Raw genomic sequence first — 15,721 nt, 5'->3', positions numbered from 1 at the left:
ATTTCTGATTCTGTGAAACAAATATACTTTACTTGCCTTAAAAATAAAACAAGAATGGTGGGGATGTAACTCAGTGGCAAAGCAAGTACAATGTGCTGGGTTTGATCCCTAGTACCAAAAAAGAAAGGAAGGAAGGAAGGAAGGAAGGAAGGAAGGAAGGAAGGAAGGAAGGAAGGAAGGAAGGAAGGAAGGAAGGAAGGAAGGAAGGAAGGAAGGAAGGAAGAGAGGGAGGGAGGGAGGGAGGGAGGGAGGGAGGAAGGGAGGGAAGGACTCCTTCAGAATCTCCAATGCTTTTACCTTGTCTCCATGTATTTTGTATTTGATAGAAGGAAATGCCATGCCCACAACCTCATATTCCACCCTTAGCTGATCTGTGAATCAACTAAGGTTATGCCAGAGACATCTCCAACCAAGCAGAGGTGACCCCACCTCTCACAGGCACCAATGAAAACCACAAAGGTCTAACACTCACCATTATATTATATATCTGCCTTTTCAGATATGTTTGTGAATCCCACTACAGCCAATGTATTTATTTCTAAAGAGAGATGATATAAGCTAAGGTATAAAAGAATTAACAGGCCAGGCATCAGTGGCTCACACCTGTAATCCTAGTTACTCAGGAGGCTGAGATCTGAGGACCACAGTTCAAAGTCAGCCAGGCAGAAAAAGTCCATGAGACTTTTATCTCCAATAAACCACTCAGAAAACCAGAAGTGGGGCTGTGGCTCAAGTGGTAGAGCGCTAGCCTTGAGCTGAAGACCTGAGGGACAGTGCCCAGGCCCAGAATTCAAGACACTCCCGCCACCCTACCCCAAAAAAGAACTAACAACAAAATCCATTTAAGAGATAGCATTATCAAAGTATAATTTTGCAATTATACATTAAAAAGATAAGTGCAACATTTATTTAATGTAACAATAAACAGTGCTGTAGGAGGATAAGGAGCACAAGGACCACATAGTATGACTTAGAGCAGCCTCCTGTTACCATGTAAGTGGCCCTAAGTGCCAATGGAGAGAAATAGGGAGTACATTACTACAATCCTACAGGCACACCTCTTCTATATGGGGAAATCTTTGTCTAGGATAAGGCAAATTTAGAGAACAATATTATACTGGTGTAGTGGGGAAAGAGAATGTGTGTGTTGGGTACATAATTATTTACTTTTAGGAAACTCAAGGTCCTTCAATTCATGGTTTTCTTTTTTTTTGGGGGGGGGGTCCGGTCGTGGGGCCTGAACTCTGGGCCTGGGCGCTGTCCCTCAGCTCTTCAGCTCAAGGCTAGTGCTCTACCACTTGAGCCACAGCGCCACTTCCGCTTTTTTCTTTTTGCTTACGTGGGGCTGAGGAATCGAACCCAGGGCCTCGAGCATGCAAGGCAAGCACTCTACCACTGAGCCACCTTCCCAGCCCCTCACGGTTTTCTTTAAAATACCAATCTACTAGAAACTGCCTTGGTGTTTCCATGTCTTTGAGGATTTTAAGCACTCCTTCGATTTTTCTTCATAGCTTTGTACAATTTAATATTCAGACTAGGGAAACTGGAAATCTCCTCCAAATCAAACAGCTCCTGAAATCTATCAACAAATTTGTTTTCTTTCTCCAGCCTGAATTTCATGGCCCAAAGGATAATGGTAGTTTCTCTGCACAGATGGTCAAAGGTAACAAGGAGTTCTTCCAGGAAAGGATGAGCATAGACAACGTCGGCAGCCAGAATATAGTCAAAATTATGAGAAGACCGGGGAAAGTTCTCGTGTAAAGCTACACCCCAGGAGAGTTCTTTCACCTGAGGTAGATGCTTGCATTTCAGTTTGGTATTTCGAGAAACATTATATTGCAGGTTCCCAAGTAGTTCAGGCAAGTCTGTGGCGGTCACACGAGCACCTGGGAAACAAAGGTTGGAAGAAAAGTAACCCTCTTGGAACGAAGTTAAACAACTATGTTTCAGATACACTCTGCACACAAAAGAAAGGACAGTCAGTACCTTCAGAAAAGCCATTTCTTTCATAATGGATGCTAAGGCAGAAAGAAAGACAGGAAGGAAGGAAGGAAGGAAGGAAGGAAGGAAGGAAGGAAGGAAGGAAGGAAGGAAGGAAGGAAGGAAGGAAGGGAGGGAGGGAGGGAGGGAGGGAGGGAGGGAGGGAGGGAGGGAGAAAGAGAGGGAGGAAGGGGAGGAGGAAGGGAGGGAGGGAGGGAGGGAGGGAGGAAGGGGAGGAGGAAGGGAGGGAGGGAGGGAGGGAGAGAGGGTGGGAGGGTGGGAGGGAGGGAGGGAGTATAGAGAGGGGTAAGGAGAAAATGGAAAGAAAGGGAGAGAGAAAGAAAGAAAAAGAATGAGAAATAAAGAGAAAAGGAGGAAGGGAGGGAGGGAGGCAGGGAGGGAGGGAGGCAAGGAGGGAGGGAGGGAAGAAAGGAGGGAAGGGGACTACTCTCCATGCATACCACTATGCTTTCTGTTCTCCTAGGTTTGGGTCCCTTTTTTGTTGCTGTTGGTGGTGGTGGTGGTGGTGATATTTTTCTATTTACCTACCATAAGGAGAAAAATAACTGAGAGGGAACTTCTAAATATTTGGTTACCTCATTAGGAAAATCCAAAGTCATTGATAAAAGGTAAACTGTTAATTTCATATAAGATTTTGAACTTTGGTCATATGGGAACAAATAGGTTCATGGAACACTCGTCATCCTCTGGTTGTACAGGAAGTGCTCATATGAGCCACAGGAGAGGAAAGAATACTTTTCAATGAGTTACATGGTAATATCACGGCATCCATGTTTTTCCCAAGGTGAATGATGTAACTCCATCATAAGTGTGCATTGTCCCATCAGATATGTTTAAATTCTAGCCACACATGTATAGTGGTCATAAAGCTTTATGACCACTATACATGTGTGGCTAGAATGCTTAGATGAAGACAGTGCAACGATTTCTGGGTTATAATTAAATGGTAGTGGTCATTTTCAGGCAGAAATTTAGCAAAAACAAATTCATAGAAATTTGGTGCTTAAAGTGAACTTCAAGCAGTAGCAGAGCTTGGAAATAACCTGTAAATAAAGCTAGACTTGGTGGAGAAAAACAAAGGAGGGGGTAACAATGTACTTATTATCTTACTGATGTAACTGTAACCTCTCCATTCAGCATCTTTACAAGAAAATAATTATTTTTTTTAAAAGCTATATTTGGCCAATTCCATAGCATCAGACAAGCACAGGCTAGATGAAGGAATACAAAGCCAGAACTAGACGTCTAGACTGATCAGAACAAATTAGAACCCATTCTTCAGATACATGTCAAATTTCTCTTAATATTTCTTATCATACATTAAAGGGAAAAGCAAATAGCATATCATTGTTAGAAGCCTATAAATGTGAACCATTAAATTCTAATATAGAAAGACCTATCATTTTCAATAATTTTTTTTAAAAACCATGATAAGGAATATATCAAGCTCATACTAAATATAAATTACCCAACTATTAAATTTAAGGTCATTGCATCTAGAAAGGTAAATATCAACACTTTTAGAATACTAGCTAAACAAATTTCCCATTATTTGATTTTTGTTTCAAGTTAGACAAATACACCAAAGGAATCAATTCTTCCTAACTGAATAAATGACTTCCCAAAACATAAATTCTGTTTCGGGATCAAAAAGCTCACACACAAACAACACACACACACACACACACACACACACACACACACACACACACACACACACACACACACACACGGACTTCAAGGGTCTTATTATTATTTTTCCAGTGTTTAGAAAGTTGTAAATTGCTAAATCTTGAATTCCTCTCAAGATTTCAGAGTGGCAGGTGTGTACTTCTGAAGATTAAAGAAATCAAGACAGATTTGGTTAGCACGGATCAGAGAAGGTAGCTAAATTAAGGGCAATGGAATAGATAATCACAACAAAGAAAGACTGAACTGAAATAGGTTCCAACATTCATAGAGACCATCACACATTTAGTGAAAGTACTAGGGATCATAGAAGAAAAATGGAAATAAACCGAGAAAATAAATCCAGGGACAAACACTTAAGATTAGAAGCAGATGTGTGATTTTCATATAATTTCTCCCTGATTCTAACAAATGATTTTTTAATTAAAAATTTAGGACTACAGAGCTGGGAACAGATGACTCACCCTTAATACTCAGGAGGCTAAGATCTGAGGATCACAGTTCAAAGCCAGCCCAGGCAGGAAAGTTAAACTCTTGTCTCAAATTAACTACCAAAAAAAAGAGTGTAGCTGTGGCTCAAGTGGTAGAGTATTAGCCTTGAGCACAAAAGCTCAGGGACAGAGCCCAGGCTCTGAAGTCAAGCCCAGAACCTGCACACACACACACACACACACACACACACACACACACACACTACGAGTACAAGATCCAAAAGGAATCTATAGAACGCTGAAAATAGTCCTCAAATCTAAAGTACATCAGAATTAGCAACTATTGACTGTCTAAGTCCCGAATTTCATACACTCCTCTATCATTCCAGATGCTGAAAAAATCATCTCCCAATCTGTATACTTCAGATTAGATTTGTGACTTCTTACTGCATGGAAAGAAGCAACACTGTTTACATAGAAAATTCTGGAAAGAAATCAAGGAAGAGATGTTTAACATTGATAAACAGCTTCTTGATAAGCCCATTTATGTAACTAAGAAGTTGCAAATAAATCTGGGTTACTAAAGTGACAAGTAGTAATGGATCATTAAATTCTCTGACCACCTCCCCCCCACTGCATCAAAAATACCTAGTTGGGTGGGGGGGAGGGGCGAGATGGGAAGGGATGGGAAGGGGAAACAAAGGAGGAGGCAACAATGCTTGATAAGAAATATACTCATTACCTTGCTCATGTAATTGTAAGCCCTCTGTACAGTATTTTCACAATAAAAAATTTTAAAAACCTACTTACCAAGTAAACTTGCCACAATGGAAACCAATCCTGTGCCAGCTCCAATTTCAATCACATTCTTGTCAACCATATTATATTGCTTTGCATTTTTTTCCAGGAAATAGCATAAAACAAGAGCCTATGAAATGTTGAAAAGGAGGGCTGAGTAGTAGCAAGAAAGAACAGAAAATTAAACACTAATAGATTAAATAGATGCCATGATTATGATACACATCTGTGCACATGTTGAGTAGCAGTATATTTGTGGATGCTTATATACATCATTCCAGAAATGACTACCAGAAATAAATCTTCTCATAGGTTCAGTATTTTTTTTTTTTAGCTAGAAAAATTCCTTGGAAGCCAGGCACCAGTGGCTCATGGCTGTAATCCTTGCTTCTCTAAAAGCTGAGATGTGAGGATCATGCGTCCGAGCCAGCCCGGGCATGAAAGCAGTGACACTCCAATTAACCACCAGAAAATTGGAGGTAGAGCTGTGGCTCAAGTGGTAGAGCACTAGCCTTGAACTGAAGAGCTCAGGGAGAGTACCCAGGCCCAGAGTTCAAGCCACACAACCAATACAAAAAAAGAAAAGAAAAGAAAAATTCCTTAGGGGGTGTTGAGAGGAAAGTCAGAAATAACTAAGAGTATACAGTGCAGTGGCTTAAGTCTAATTACCATTAAAGAAAGCAACCCCTAGAACACTAGTCATTTCCAAGTTGAGTCTGATTGCCCTTCATGGGGCCATTGGTAAAGAAGTAGAGGCTTAACTCATTTTAAAAAAACTGAAAGTAATAAGCATTTTTATTTAACCTATAAATGTGATTAACTAAAAGTAATTGGTGAAAACAATGTCAAATTTTTAGTGTTCTTTGAGGTCACAGATTAGAGCTCTACAAGGTGACCTCCCATTCCAAGTACAATACAAAAATGAACTTTAAAACTGACTGGAAAACATATAGAAAGTAAATTTAGAAAGAATTATACCGAGGGCCAAACAACAGCTCCATAACAATCCGTGGCTTCTTTAATCCGAATCTCGTGACCCACAAAATGAAAGCCTTCCCAGGAAATGGTGGTTACCACTGCAGGAATAAAACATCTCGCCATGATCTCTCTGACCACTCGAGTGTCATCACGCTCTTCCTCGGCCTCTGCAAAGAAAAAGTTAGTGATTGTGTTTGTAGCCCCGTACACAATGAGAAGAATCTGATGGAAATGCAACATTTCTTAGTCTACGTCACTTATGCCTATTTATTGAGGGCAGACGAAATAAAACTCTTTGAAATATCTCACAAATAAGCCTACTGGGGTGTCGACATCAGATTTTTATTGAAGTTGGTATTATCACTAGCCATCTCAACCATATTAAATGAACAGGGGATGAGAAGTGGGTGGGGGAGGGGGGGTATGGACATTGCTTAGGGTCCAGACAAAACCAAGTAGGCCCCAAATGGCTTCCAGCTGAGCTACATTCCACAGGAAAGGACCTGTCTACAACCCCACACTCCCACTACCACAAATGCTGACCCTCTATGGACATACAGAGAAAACAGAAAGGTAAGATTTGGAGTTTTTTTTTTTTCATCAAGATCCATCTTTTCTAATAAATGCTACTACATTTCTTAAATGACTGCAAGCATTCACATTCAGGAAGAACTCCAGGAACTAAATAATATTGGAAATACATTTTTGTGAACTTTAACTTTCATTTCACCATATTCACTTAGTTTGCTGAGACTGCAGGAGTAGGGTGGCAAAGTTTGCTGTGGACATTCTGCAGGGAAAAGCAGTGAACATTAATTGCTTCCTTGACCTTTAACTGAGTGTGTCCTCTCCGGGTCTCCTTGCCTACTGCTTGTAAATGCAGCACTGCTTTGACAAGTCACCTAACATACCAGGGATTAATAGATGTTACAGTACACTATATCCCAGGAGCATCTCCTAAAGTTCCAGTCTTTGATATAAAAAAAACTTACCAGTGAATATTTACTGGAACAATCTGACATCTGTGACATGGGACGGTCCCCTAAAGGACAGCTGGCTAGATTGCTGTTGTTGCTGCTAACAAGTGGATGACAACAAATGATCTGACTCTCTGTCTATCTGAATAAAGCTAGCCATTTCTTTTTGATAATGGCTACATATTTGTCTTCATAAGGAAAGGAAAATATAATTGCATACTGTTTTATAAGTGAAATACAATTTTAGCCTGGTGTCGGTGGCTCACACCTGTAAATCTAGCTACTCAGGAGGATCTGGGGGATCATGGTTCAAAGCCAGCCCAGTCAGGAAAAAAATTCTGTCAGACTCTGATCTCCAATTAATCACAAAAAGCAGGAAGTGGCGCTGTGGTAGAATAGTTGCCTTGAGCACAAAAAGTTCAGGGACAGCTCCTATGCTAAAAGTTCAGGCCCCAGTAAATAATGATAATGATGATATGCTAATGATAATAATAATAAACTTTAAAATATACATGAGGCTGTTGTAAATGAAAACTATATATACTTCTAAGATAAAGAATTTTCAAGGTGATTTTAGGAAACAACCATATTCATTATTAATTACTATATACTCTATCTACACTCTACATATACATTATAAAAGAACACAACTCTCTCCACTGGATATAGTAATTTAAATCTAATTAGATACCTGGAATGATCTTGTATCATACAGAAAATATTAACTGGTTGAATAAAGTTAATTGATGTTGTATAATAGTACTCTTGTATTTAAATAATATATGTATGATACAGGCATTCCATAAGAGAGTCGCCATAATTAATAGCATGAAATCAAAACCTATTAAATGTAGGTGCTTAAAACAACTTGGCTCAGGGATGAGGCAAGAGGGCAGAATAGAAGCATCCTCTCTGACGCCATAACAAGTCAAGGTAAAAGGAAAGAGGAAGGGCATCTGAAGAGAAAAAGGAAGGGCATCGGGCACCACAAAACAAGTGTCAGGATGTCCGCACACTGTGGAGGAACAGAAAGGCAATGGAGAGAAGCAGAACCTTCAGCTCACACAACCACAGATGGCCCTGGCAAGAGAGCAATAGACCAGAGATTTTAAAAGTAAAGTCCACACTTCCTGCAAGCCTGAAACCCAGAGTATGGATTGATATGAGTGTCTGTTCATGGTGGGCTCAATTCAGAGAAGGAAGACACGTTGTCACTCCCCTTCTCTCAGTAAGCATCAGTGGGACGCCATCTTGAGAGGGGAGCCTATTGTTTGAGATTGAGCTACTCTGTGGGTCTGGGGACTTGTGGGTCACAGTCTTGGGATGCCTGTGTCTTCAATGTCCGTGCTAGACCGTCATGGGTGTGGATGAGTTCTCAGGTAGAACTGCTAGCCATTAAAGCTGTAGGGGGCTGGGACAGTTAAGGATATTCTAATTAGTGTTATCACATTCCCTGGCAAGGAGCCAGTCTCAAGAGCCTGAGGATGGCAGCAGAAACAAAGCACAGAATCCATGGCTGGCAGAGTGCTCAGCTTCTGGGAGCCACCTCCCAGTTATTTGTGTTTGCTGCTAGGCAGACCTGAGAGCAGAGCTTGAGCCCCGTAGAGCCCTATAAATCACATGACTTCCTTCCAAACTTCTACAGAGTAGGGAACTGTTGTCATTATTTAATTAACTCAAAAGACACATTGAACAGCACAGGCTAGCAATATAATACTGTCCATGTCAAGGCTGATGACAAGAATCTCATCATGGGAATATAACAGAAAGAACGGTAATATTACATCTCATTATTGTAGTAGAGTGGAGGGATGTATGTTCCAGACATAATTTATAAAGAACATGTTCCCCACAGTGCATGACTATGTTTATTGATATGGAATTGAATGTTGAAGTGATTAATGCACTAACAGATAGCGCTTGGCCTTTTTTTTTTTTTTTTTTTTTGGTCTGTTGCAGGGTTTGAACTCAGGGCCTGGGAGCTGTCCTGGAGCCTCTTTGTGTTCAAGGTTTGCACTATACCACTTATGACACTGCGCTACTTCCGGTTTTTTAAATGGTTAATTAGAGATAAGATTCTCATTGGGACTTTTCTACCCTGGCTGGCTTCAAACCATGATCCTCAGATCTCAGCCTCCTGAGTAACTAGGATTATAAGCGTGAGCCACCAGCACCCAGTTAGTACTGGGCTTTAAGATCTACAGAGGAATTGCTTCCAAAATCAAGCAGCGTTATCATACATATTATCTAATATATATTTCTGAAGAATTTTTCTGCATCTGTTCTCTCCTTTTCTTGTGGCATTCAGGCCACAAGACAGACAAATAAAACTGAACAAAATGTCCCTGGCTCCCTGAAGAAAAAGCAGAAAACTCCTGGTGTCTATACCTTTAAATAAAAGCTGCCTACTCTGATTTTTAGAAACTGTTTTATCCAGTTAATATTGTAAGGTAAATCCTGAAAGATCATAATGAAACCATCACTGAGACAAAGAATTACAATGATGTTACTATCTTGGACTTATATATATATATGTATTCTGATGCATTTTCATATAAGAAAAAGTCTTACAATCCTTGCTATTAATCTTTGTGAATACTGGGTTAAAAATCCACCAGGTACTCTACAAAAAGAGAATGAAATGAAAATTAGCAAGATTCTCTCACAATGATAATTTTCTTGAAGAGAATTCAACAGTGAGTTGACCATAGGGATGGATGGCAGCAAGCCTTCACAAATAGAAGCTCTGTCTGTATTTTTCTCTTTTATCACTTTAAGGTCAGTAAGAACAATAGTAAATGAAAGGGTCAAAGCACAGAAATACACCCCCCCAAAAAAAGAAGAAAGAAGAGAACATTAATTCTTTAATAGCTATGACAGCTGAATTCAAGCTTCCATTTGAGCACTGTCATGAAAACTGTCAAAGTTAAGAATCACTCTACTAAGTGAAAGAGTCTGTCATTCAACTGGATCTTTTCTTCAAAGTCAAATGTCATGTGCTTTTCAGAAATATGTACAGATTAAAAAATAAAACAAAAAAACAGATGTTAAAGACATTTTTGGACTAGTAAATGGTCACAGGCTAACACTTGTGAACAACCCAGCAATGTCAAGATCTCAAACTTTGTGTTGAAATGAATTCCTGAGAAGATTTCAGAAATGTACAGAGTCTATAACTAATCAAGTAGACCAAACAATCTTATAGTTTGTTTTTCCAATGAAAGAAAATTAATCTTTTCCTGAGACTGCTCAGAATGTTGGTAGAAAATAAAAAGGAGCCTAAATTAGTTGTACTCAAAGTTTAGTACTTGGATCTAACAGTACAAATGTCAATGAATTTTGGTGAGTGTTGCACAAGCAGCATGGATTCCCTAACTCATGAGAAGTATCCTAAAGGAAATACTTGCACTAGGGGGCAGGAAGAAGCCAAGGTGCATCTGGTTTCACTGTAGAACATCACTCTGAGGATGCTGGTAGAATCAGACATATATTGAATAATGATTTTTCTTCTGTAAGGTGAAGAAGAGCTGATAGAGATTGTTGGGGCAGGGACAGACATGATTGGATGTGATACATAAGTTTTGTTGGTTTTGTTGTTGTTGTTTTGGTTTTGGGGGGATTGTTTTGCTTTGTTTTTTGTCAGTTGTGTTTGAACTCTGGGCCTGGGCACTATCCCTGAGCTTTTGAAATCAAGGCTAGCACTCTACCACTTGAGCCACAGCTCCACTTCTGTTTTCTGGTGGTTAATTGGAGATAAGAGTCTCACGGACTTTCCTGTCCGGGCTGGCTTTGAACCGTGATCCTCAGATCTCAGCCTCCTGAGTAGCTAGGATGACAGGCGTGAGCCACCAGTGCCCATCTTAGATGTGACACTTAAGAAGTACATCTGGCATCAGGAGCCAAAGGACTAAGATTCAGAAGCTAGTTCAAAAGATGCTACAAAAATCTAGAGAAAGGGCAACAATAAAGGCAGTAGCCCAGAGCAGAGGATCCATGGATGCAGTTGTGTGCTTTGGGAGCAGGGCAGGCCTCCCCTTGGGACAGTAAATGGCATTCAAATTCAAGCCTGAGTTCTGAAGATACGTGAGGCAGATTGGCAGTTATTTTTAATATAAAACATGAAAACTCAGTATACACTTACTCAGGTCAGTTATTAATTTTTAATATGTTGATGAATGATGCTCACATTATGTGCTATTAATATATTGCTTTGCATATAGTCTGATAAGTTGCTTAATCTGTGTTAGAATTGCTTTAACATCCTTATTATATTGTTAAGGCAATATTATTCATGAAAGTCATAGTTCCTATTTACCCAACTCTGTAAAGACTGATAGGAATCCTTTTGAGAGACATCCATGAGAGCATTGCATTAGGTCCTATAGGGAGCCAACTGAGTGTGACCAGAAATACCACAGCATCACCAATGAGCAGTAATAGACATTAATTACATCTGCGTTCATTCACTCATTTATTGAGCACCTGGGCACTGTGGCGATGAAGACAGAACAATGCAGAATCGATCATTTGAAAATAGAAAGTCCTACATCTCAGAGAGTTCAGCAAAGAATTACCTGAGCCTTTGTGATTATGAGCTTGCCAGCCAAATAAGGTAAGGAAGACATGTCAAATATAGGAATGATATGCACAAGAGCCTGCTGGAAGACTCTTGAGAATTATAATAGAGAATAAGTGGGGGTAGCCACACTACATAAAATACTTCAAGCCATACTAAGTCTCGGTGAAACAATGAGGCACTGAAAATTCAAACAAAAGACAAGTGTGGTAAGATCTGAGTTTGAAGAAAAAAAAAACAAAACATGCAAACTGCAGTGTGGGAAAAGATCTAGAAAGTATAAAGAAAATTTGGAGAAGACAGACAATTAAAGGCAATACAGCACACAAGAGAAGAAACACTGAAGACCAAGAGTCAAAGAAACTGGTGCTGAACATAGAATGAGGAGTATGGAAATCTGTTAGGGAAGTAAAACAGGATGTAACGAGTAAAGATGTAAAGGAAAAGGAGGCAATGGAAATGAGTCTGGGTTTCTGAATAGCCAGGGATATGCTAGATGGAGGGGCAAATTTGAGGAGGAGAGCATTCGTGATTGGTGCTTATCTGTGGCATGACACATTGTCCATGAGCTGTACTGCTGATTGCAATCTTTCTGCAAGAACAGCTGCGCAACAGTACCAACTGCTGTACCTTCAGCTCCAGGACTGCCAAGGAAAGCCACCACACCACACCCTGGCCACTCCCCTGTGGTCAGCTGGTGCTCAGGCACTTCCAATTAGCCTGAGCCTTGACTGTACTCATGTTGCAGCTGGAGGCCCCTTTTGGCCCACCTCTCCATCACCCTCACCTCCCCCCTGTGGAAGACCTATGCTGTAATCGCAACGTCCACATAGACATTCGCACAAAATCAATTCTTTCCATGTCCAATGCCATTCTGGCATTATTTCTAGAAGGACCTAAACTGACACAAGGTGACATGTGCCATGTCAGTCAGCCAGAGCCACAGACTGGAGCTGTTGTGCAAGGGAATACTGAACTGTGTGTTGGGTGGGGGGGGGGGGGGAAGGAGCAGAGGCAGGGGGGAGTCTGCACCTTGGAGTTATAATTCTATAACACTTTGGTACTTATGCTAATAGCTAGAGAGGTGCTCTTGGCAATGGGCAAGAAACACCACTTCTTTGGAATTTGTGGATGAGGATTTAGACAACTTAGATTATCATGTAGCGCTAGAAATATAGAGGAACTCTTAGCACTCACCCTCCCTAGTCCTAGTTTGAATCTGTATATAAATGGCATCTTATAATTCTCAGATCTTCACGACAGTGTTGAAATATGAGAACTGTGCTCTGAGTTCACTCCATCCTTTCCAAGCGCAAGATACTAAGTATAAAAGAGTTAAGACAGATCAAATCAACATCCTTCAGTACTAGAGAGGACTGAGTGTTCCTCCACTTGCCGGAACACTTGCCAAGAAAAAGCCACCTGCAATGACACACACTTAATCCCCTTCGTACCAAGGTTTATTTGCCTAATAGATGGTGATGGAGTATGCTTGTTTATGTTGCAAAATATTTCAATCCTAGTTTTGTCTCAATCTTACCTTGAACTTTAAATTCCTTTGTCATTTGTCAAATTGTCAACCACAGTTGAAATCAAAAATTGTTACTAATGATAATGATAATGACATAATTTTATTCAAATACCACCTAGAACCTTGTCTTCATTCAAATATCTAAATGGCTGGATTCTCTATATGATTACAACTTAAATGTTTATGTTTGCAAGAATCACAACAGTAGAACTGTTGCTATTGAAGCCAACTCCGGGCATGCGCCCAACTCTATCTGCCAGAAGCAATGGTTACCTAGGTAGAAGCTACCTGGTAATGCCAAAATAGAAAAAAAAAAATAGGACTATAATTCTTAGAAAACATCTACAGTGTACCCAGATCAGAAGGAAGAGAAAGACAAACCAAGATAATTTTAATTTTATTAAAACTGCTCTACTAACACATAGCAATTCTCCTAATCTCTCTCAGAAATATGAACACTTGTATCTCAGTTAAGAAATTTCATATCTTCTTTCAGACAAAGTCATATTTCATGTGTAAGATGGGTTGATCAAAAATACTAATGCTGAGCCGGGTGCCGGTGGCTCAAGCCTGTAATCTTAGCTACTCAGGAGGCTGAGATCTGAGAATCGCAGTTTAAAGCCAGCTAGGCTTTAAACTTTCCTAAATCTGTGAGATTCTTATCTCCAATAAACCACCAGAAAACCGGAAGTGGTGCAGTGGCTCAAGTGGTAAAGAGCTAACCTTGAGTTGAAGAGCTAAGGGACAGCACCCAGGTCCAGAGTTCAAGCCCCACAACCAAGAACAAAAACAACAAAAAATACTAATGCTGGCAGTAGAATTCAAACAAATTCTTTTTATATCTAGAGGTCTAATTACGTTATGTAGTTCCCTCTAATTAGTAGTCAGAGGAGATGAAATGTAAGCATGTTAGAGATCTTTTTATAGACCAAATTCATCATTCATCCAATAATTAGTAAAATGTTTAGCTTTTACATATAACTCTTACAAGTTTCTTATCTGAAATAACTTAAAAATCACAATAATATGCCTAGTGTACAGCATTTTTTAAAAGCTATTCGATTTTAACAGATCAAAGAAAAACTCTTAGTACACCTATATATTTAATTTATTGTCTGTCAAAATTTCTCTAACATAAGTGTGCAGTAGAATATTTTAGTAGATGGGAGCTGTTTTCATGTGTGGAAACACAAAGCATACTATGCAATTCATAAAAATCCTCTCCTCTCAAGACTTCAAAGGAGGGCTGGGAAGGTGGCTCAGTGGTAGAGTGCTTGCCTTGAATGCCTGAAGCCCTGGGTTCGATTCCTCAGCACCACAAAAGCAAAAAGAAAAAAGCCGGAATGGCACTGTGGCTCAAGTGGTAAAGCGCTAGACTTGAGCTGAAGAGCTGAGGGACAGCGCCCAGGCCCAGAATTCAGGCCCCACAACCGGACCCAAAGAAAAAAAAAAAGACTTCAAAGGACACTGCTAGTCTATTGTTTGCCTTCCTAGATTTTAAGGAGAAACAGTTATTTACCTCCTTGAACTTCTGGGTCCATCAGTGATGACTTCACAGATGTCTCCATGTAGGTGACTTCATTATCATCTCTCAAATGCTACACAAATAATTCATTAAAATATCAAATGGTAATGTTTATTCAATAATACATATGATGTATTTTTATTTTTTATTATTAACTTAATTTATTTTACTTCTTCCTAACACCATTCATTATGAATGCCCAACAATTTTGTAGAGAGAATGCCCCACAATTTTGTAGAAATTATAAAGAATTCTTCAAGCTGTATTTACTTATAATGTATACTTATAACTATACAAGAGAATCCAACTCCAAACATAGCTGAGAAAAATATATTAACAGCATCACGTTAGCAAAGTATGATTTTTAAAAGATCATACAAACACGACCTAGTGCAAATCAAAATCTTTGCTCTCAAAGATTTCAATCAGAAACCCTAAAAGCTACTGGAGAAAGAGAAACCCTCATCAGCCAGAACCTCAGTGGTCATAAAGACAGGCATCATCTTCCTGTGGCCAGTTAGACAGCAAGTTTACAATCTAACTAATCACAAGGAGTGAAGGTTTGCCCTGGGTAGGGTAAACACTGGTGCTAATGTACCATAAAGCAGCCCAGCAATGGATATCAAGTCCTGATCAACGCATCATTAACACATCTATACCCTCAAACAGCCCAACCCCATGGCTTTGGAATAGTTTCTACCTTTAGGAGTCCACACCATTCTAGCAAACACTGGAAACTGAAGAAATTAAAAAGCTTTATGACTCTCCAAAACATCAGGGAAGAGAATTAGCTTAAGTGAGCTCTAACTCAGCCTTTAAAAAAAACAACTTGATGTGTTTACGGCTCAATGTGCTGTCATACAAAAAAAAAAAAAAAACCTACTAATTAAATCTCACACTCCTTGCTTCCACAGATCCTGAAACACTTCACGGTCACCACCTTTTTCCTTATACCGTGCCTTGGTAAGGTCAAAGCCAAATTATTTCCCTGACAGTTTACAGACAAGGTCACACCACTTAAGCAACAGCAAGACGCACATCTTGTTTGCAATTTAATATGTTCCATTAAAGAAGGCAGTTTTTATACCTGTTTGCCTGAAGGTGGGCGTCTATTCCACATTAAGCCTGGATGTACCTAAATGAGTCAGCTGAGGTTAGGGAAGGCTAAACAACAGCATCCACAGCTCTTGTTTTGTTGCTGAGACCCGTGGTAGT

General features: G+C 39.8%; 1 protein-coding gene across 1 annotated transcript; it reads right to left on the bottom strand.

Moving 5' to 3' along the window:
* Positions 1 to 1,429: 1,429 nt before the first annotated feature.
* On the bottom strand, positions 1,430 to 14,600 carry LOC122122801 (protein-lysine methyltransferase METTL21E-like). The gene is made up of 4 exons (XM_042697184.1): positions 14,501 to 14,600; positions 5,898 to 6,064; positions 4,932 to 5,049; positions 1,430 to 1,886 (listed from the first exon to the last, which is right to left on the bottom strand). Exons 1-4 carry the CDS (start codon positions 14,547 to 14,549, stop codon positions 1,483 to 1,485), a joined length of 738 nt encoding a protein of 245 aa, XP_042553118.1. The 5' UTR covers positions 14,550 to 14,600; the 3' UTR covers positions 1,430 to 1,482.
* Between the last annotated feature and the right edge of the window lie 1,121 nt (positions 14,601 to 15,721).

The sequence above is a fragment of the Dipodomys spectabilis genome, unplaced genomic scaffold (genome assembly GCF_019054845.1).
Source record: "Dipodomys spectabilis isolate Male_0828 unplaced genomic scaffold, ASM1905484v1 ptg000215l, whole genome shotgun sequence".
In the NCBI taxonomy this organism is placed as follows: Eukaryota; Metazoa; Chordata; class Mammalia; order Rodentia; family Heteromyidae; genus Dipodomys; species Dipodomys spectabilis.
Note: the sequence above shows the minus strand (reverse complement) of the source record. Positions and strands in the feature narration are given on the sequence as shown.

Bases quoted from the DNA above. Each gene is read 5' to 3' on its own strand.
- LOC122122801 (XM_042697184.1), bottom strand. From the start codon at position 14,549: ATGGAGACATCTGTGAAGTCATCACTGATGGACCCAGAAGTTCAAGGA. The intron at 5,050-5,897 runs GTATAATTCTTT...AACATTTCATAG, and splicing joins GAGCTGTTGTTTGGCCCTCG to GCTCTTGTTTTATGCTATTT. The intron at 1,887-4,931 runs GTAAGTAGGTTT...TTTGTTTCCCAG, and splicing joins CATTGTGGCAAGTTTACTTG to GTGCTCGTGTGACCGCCACA.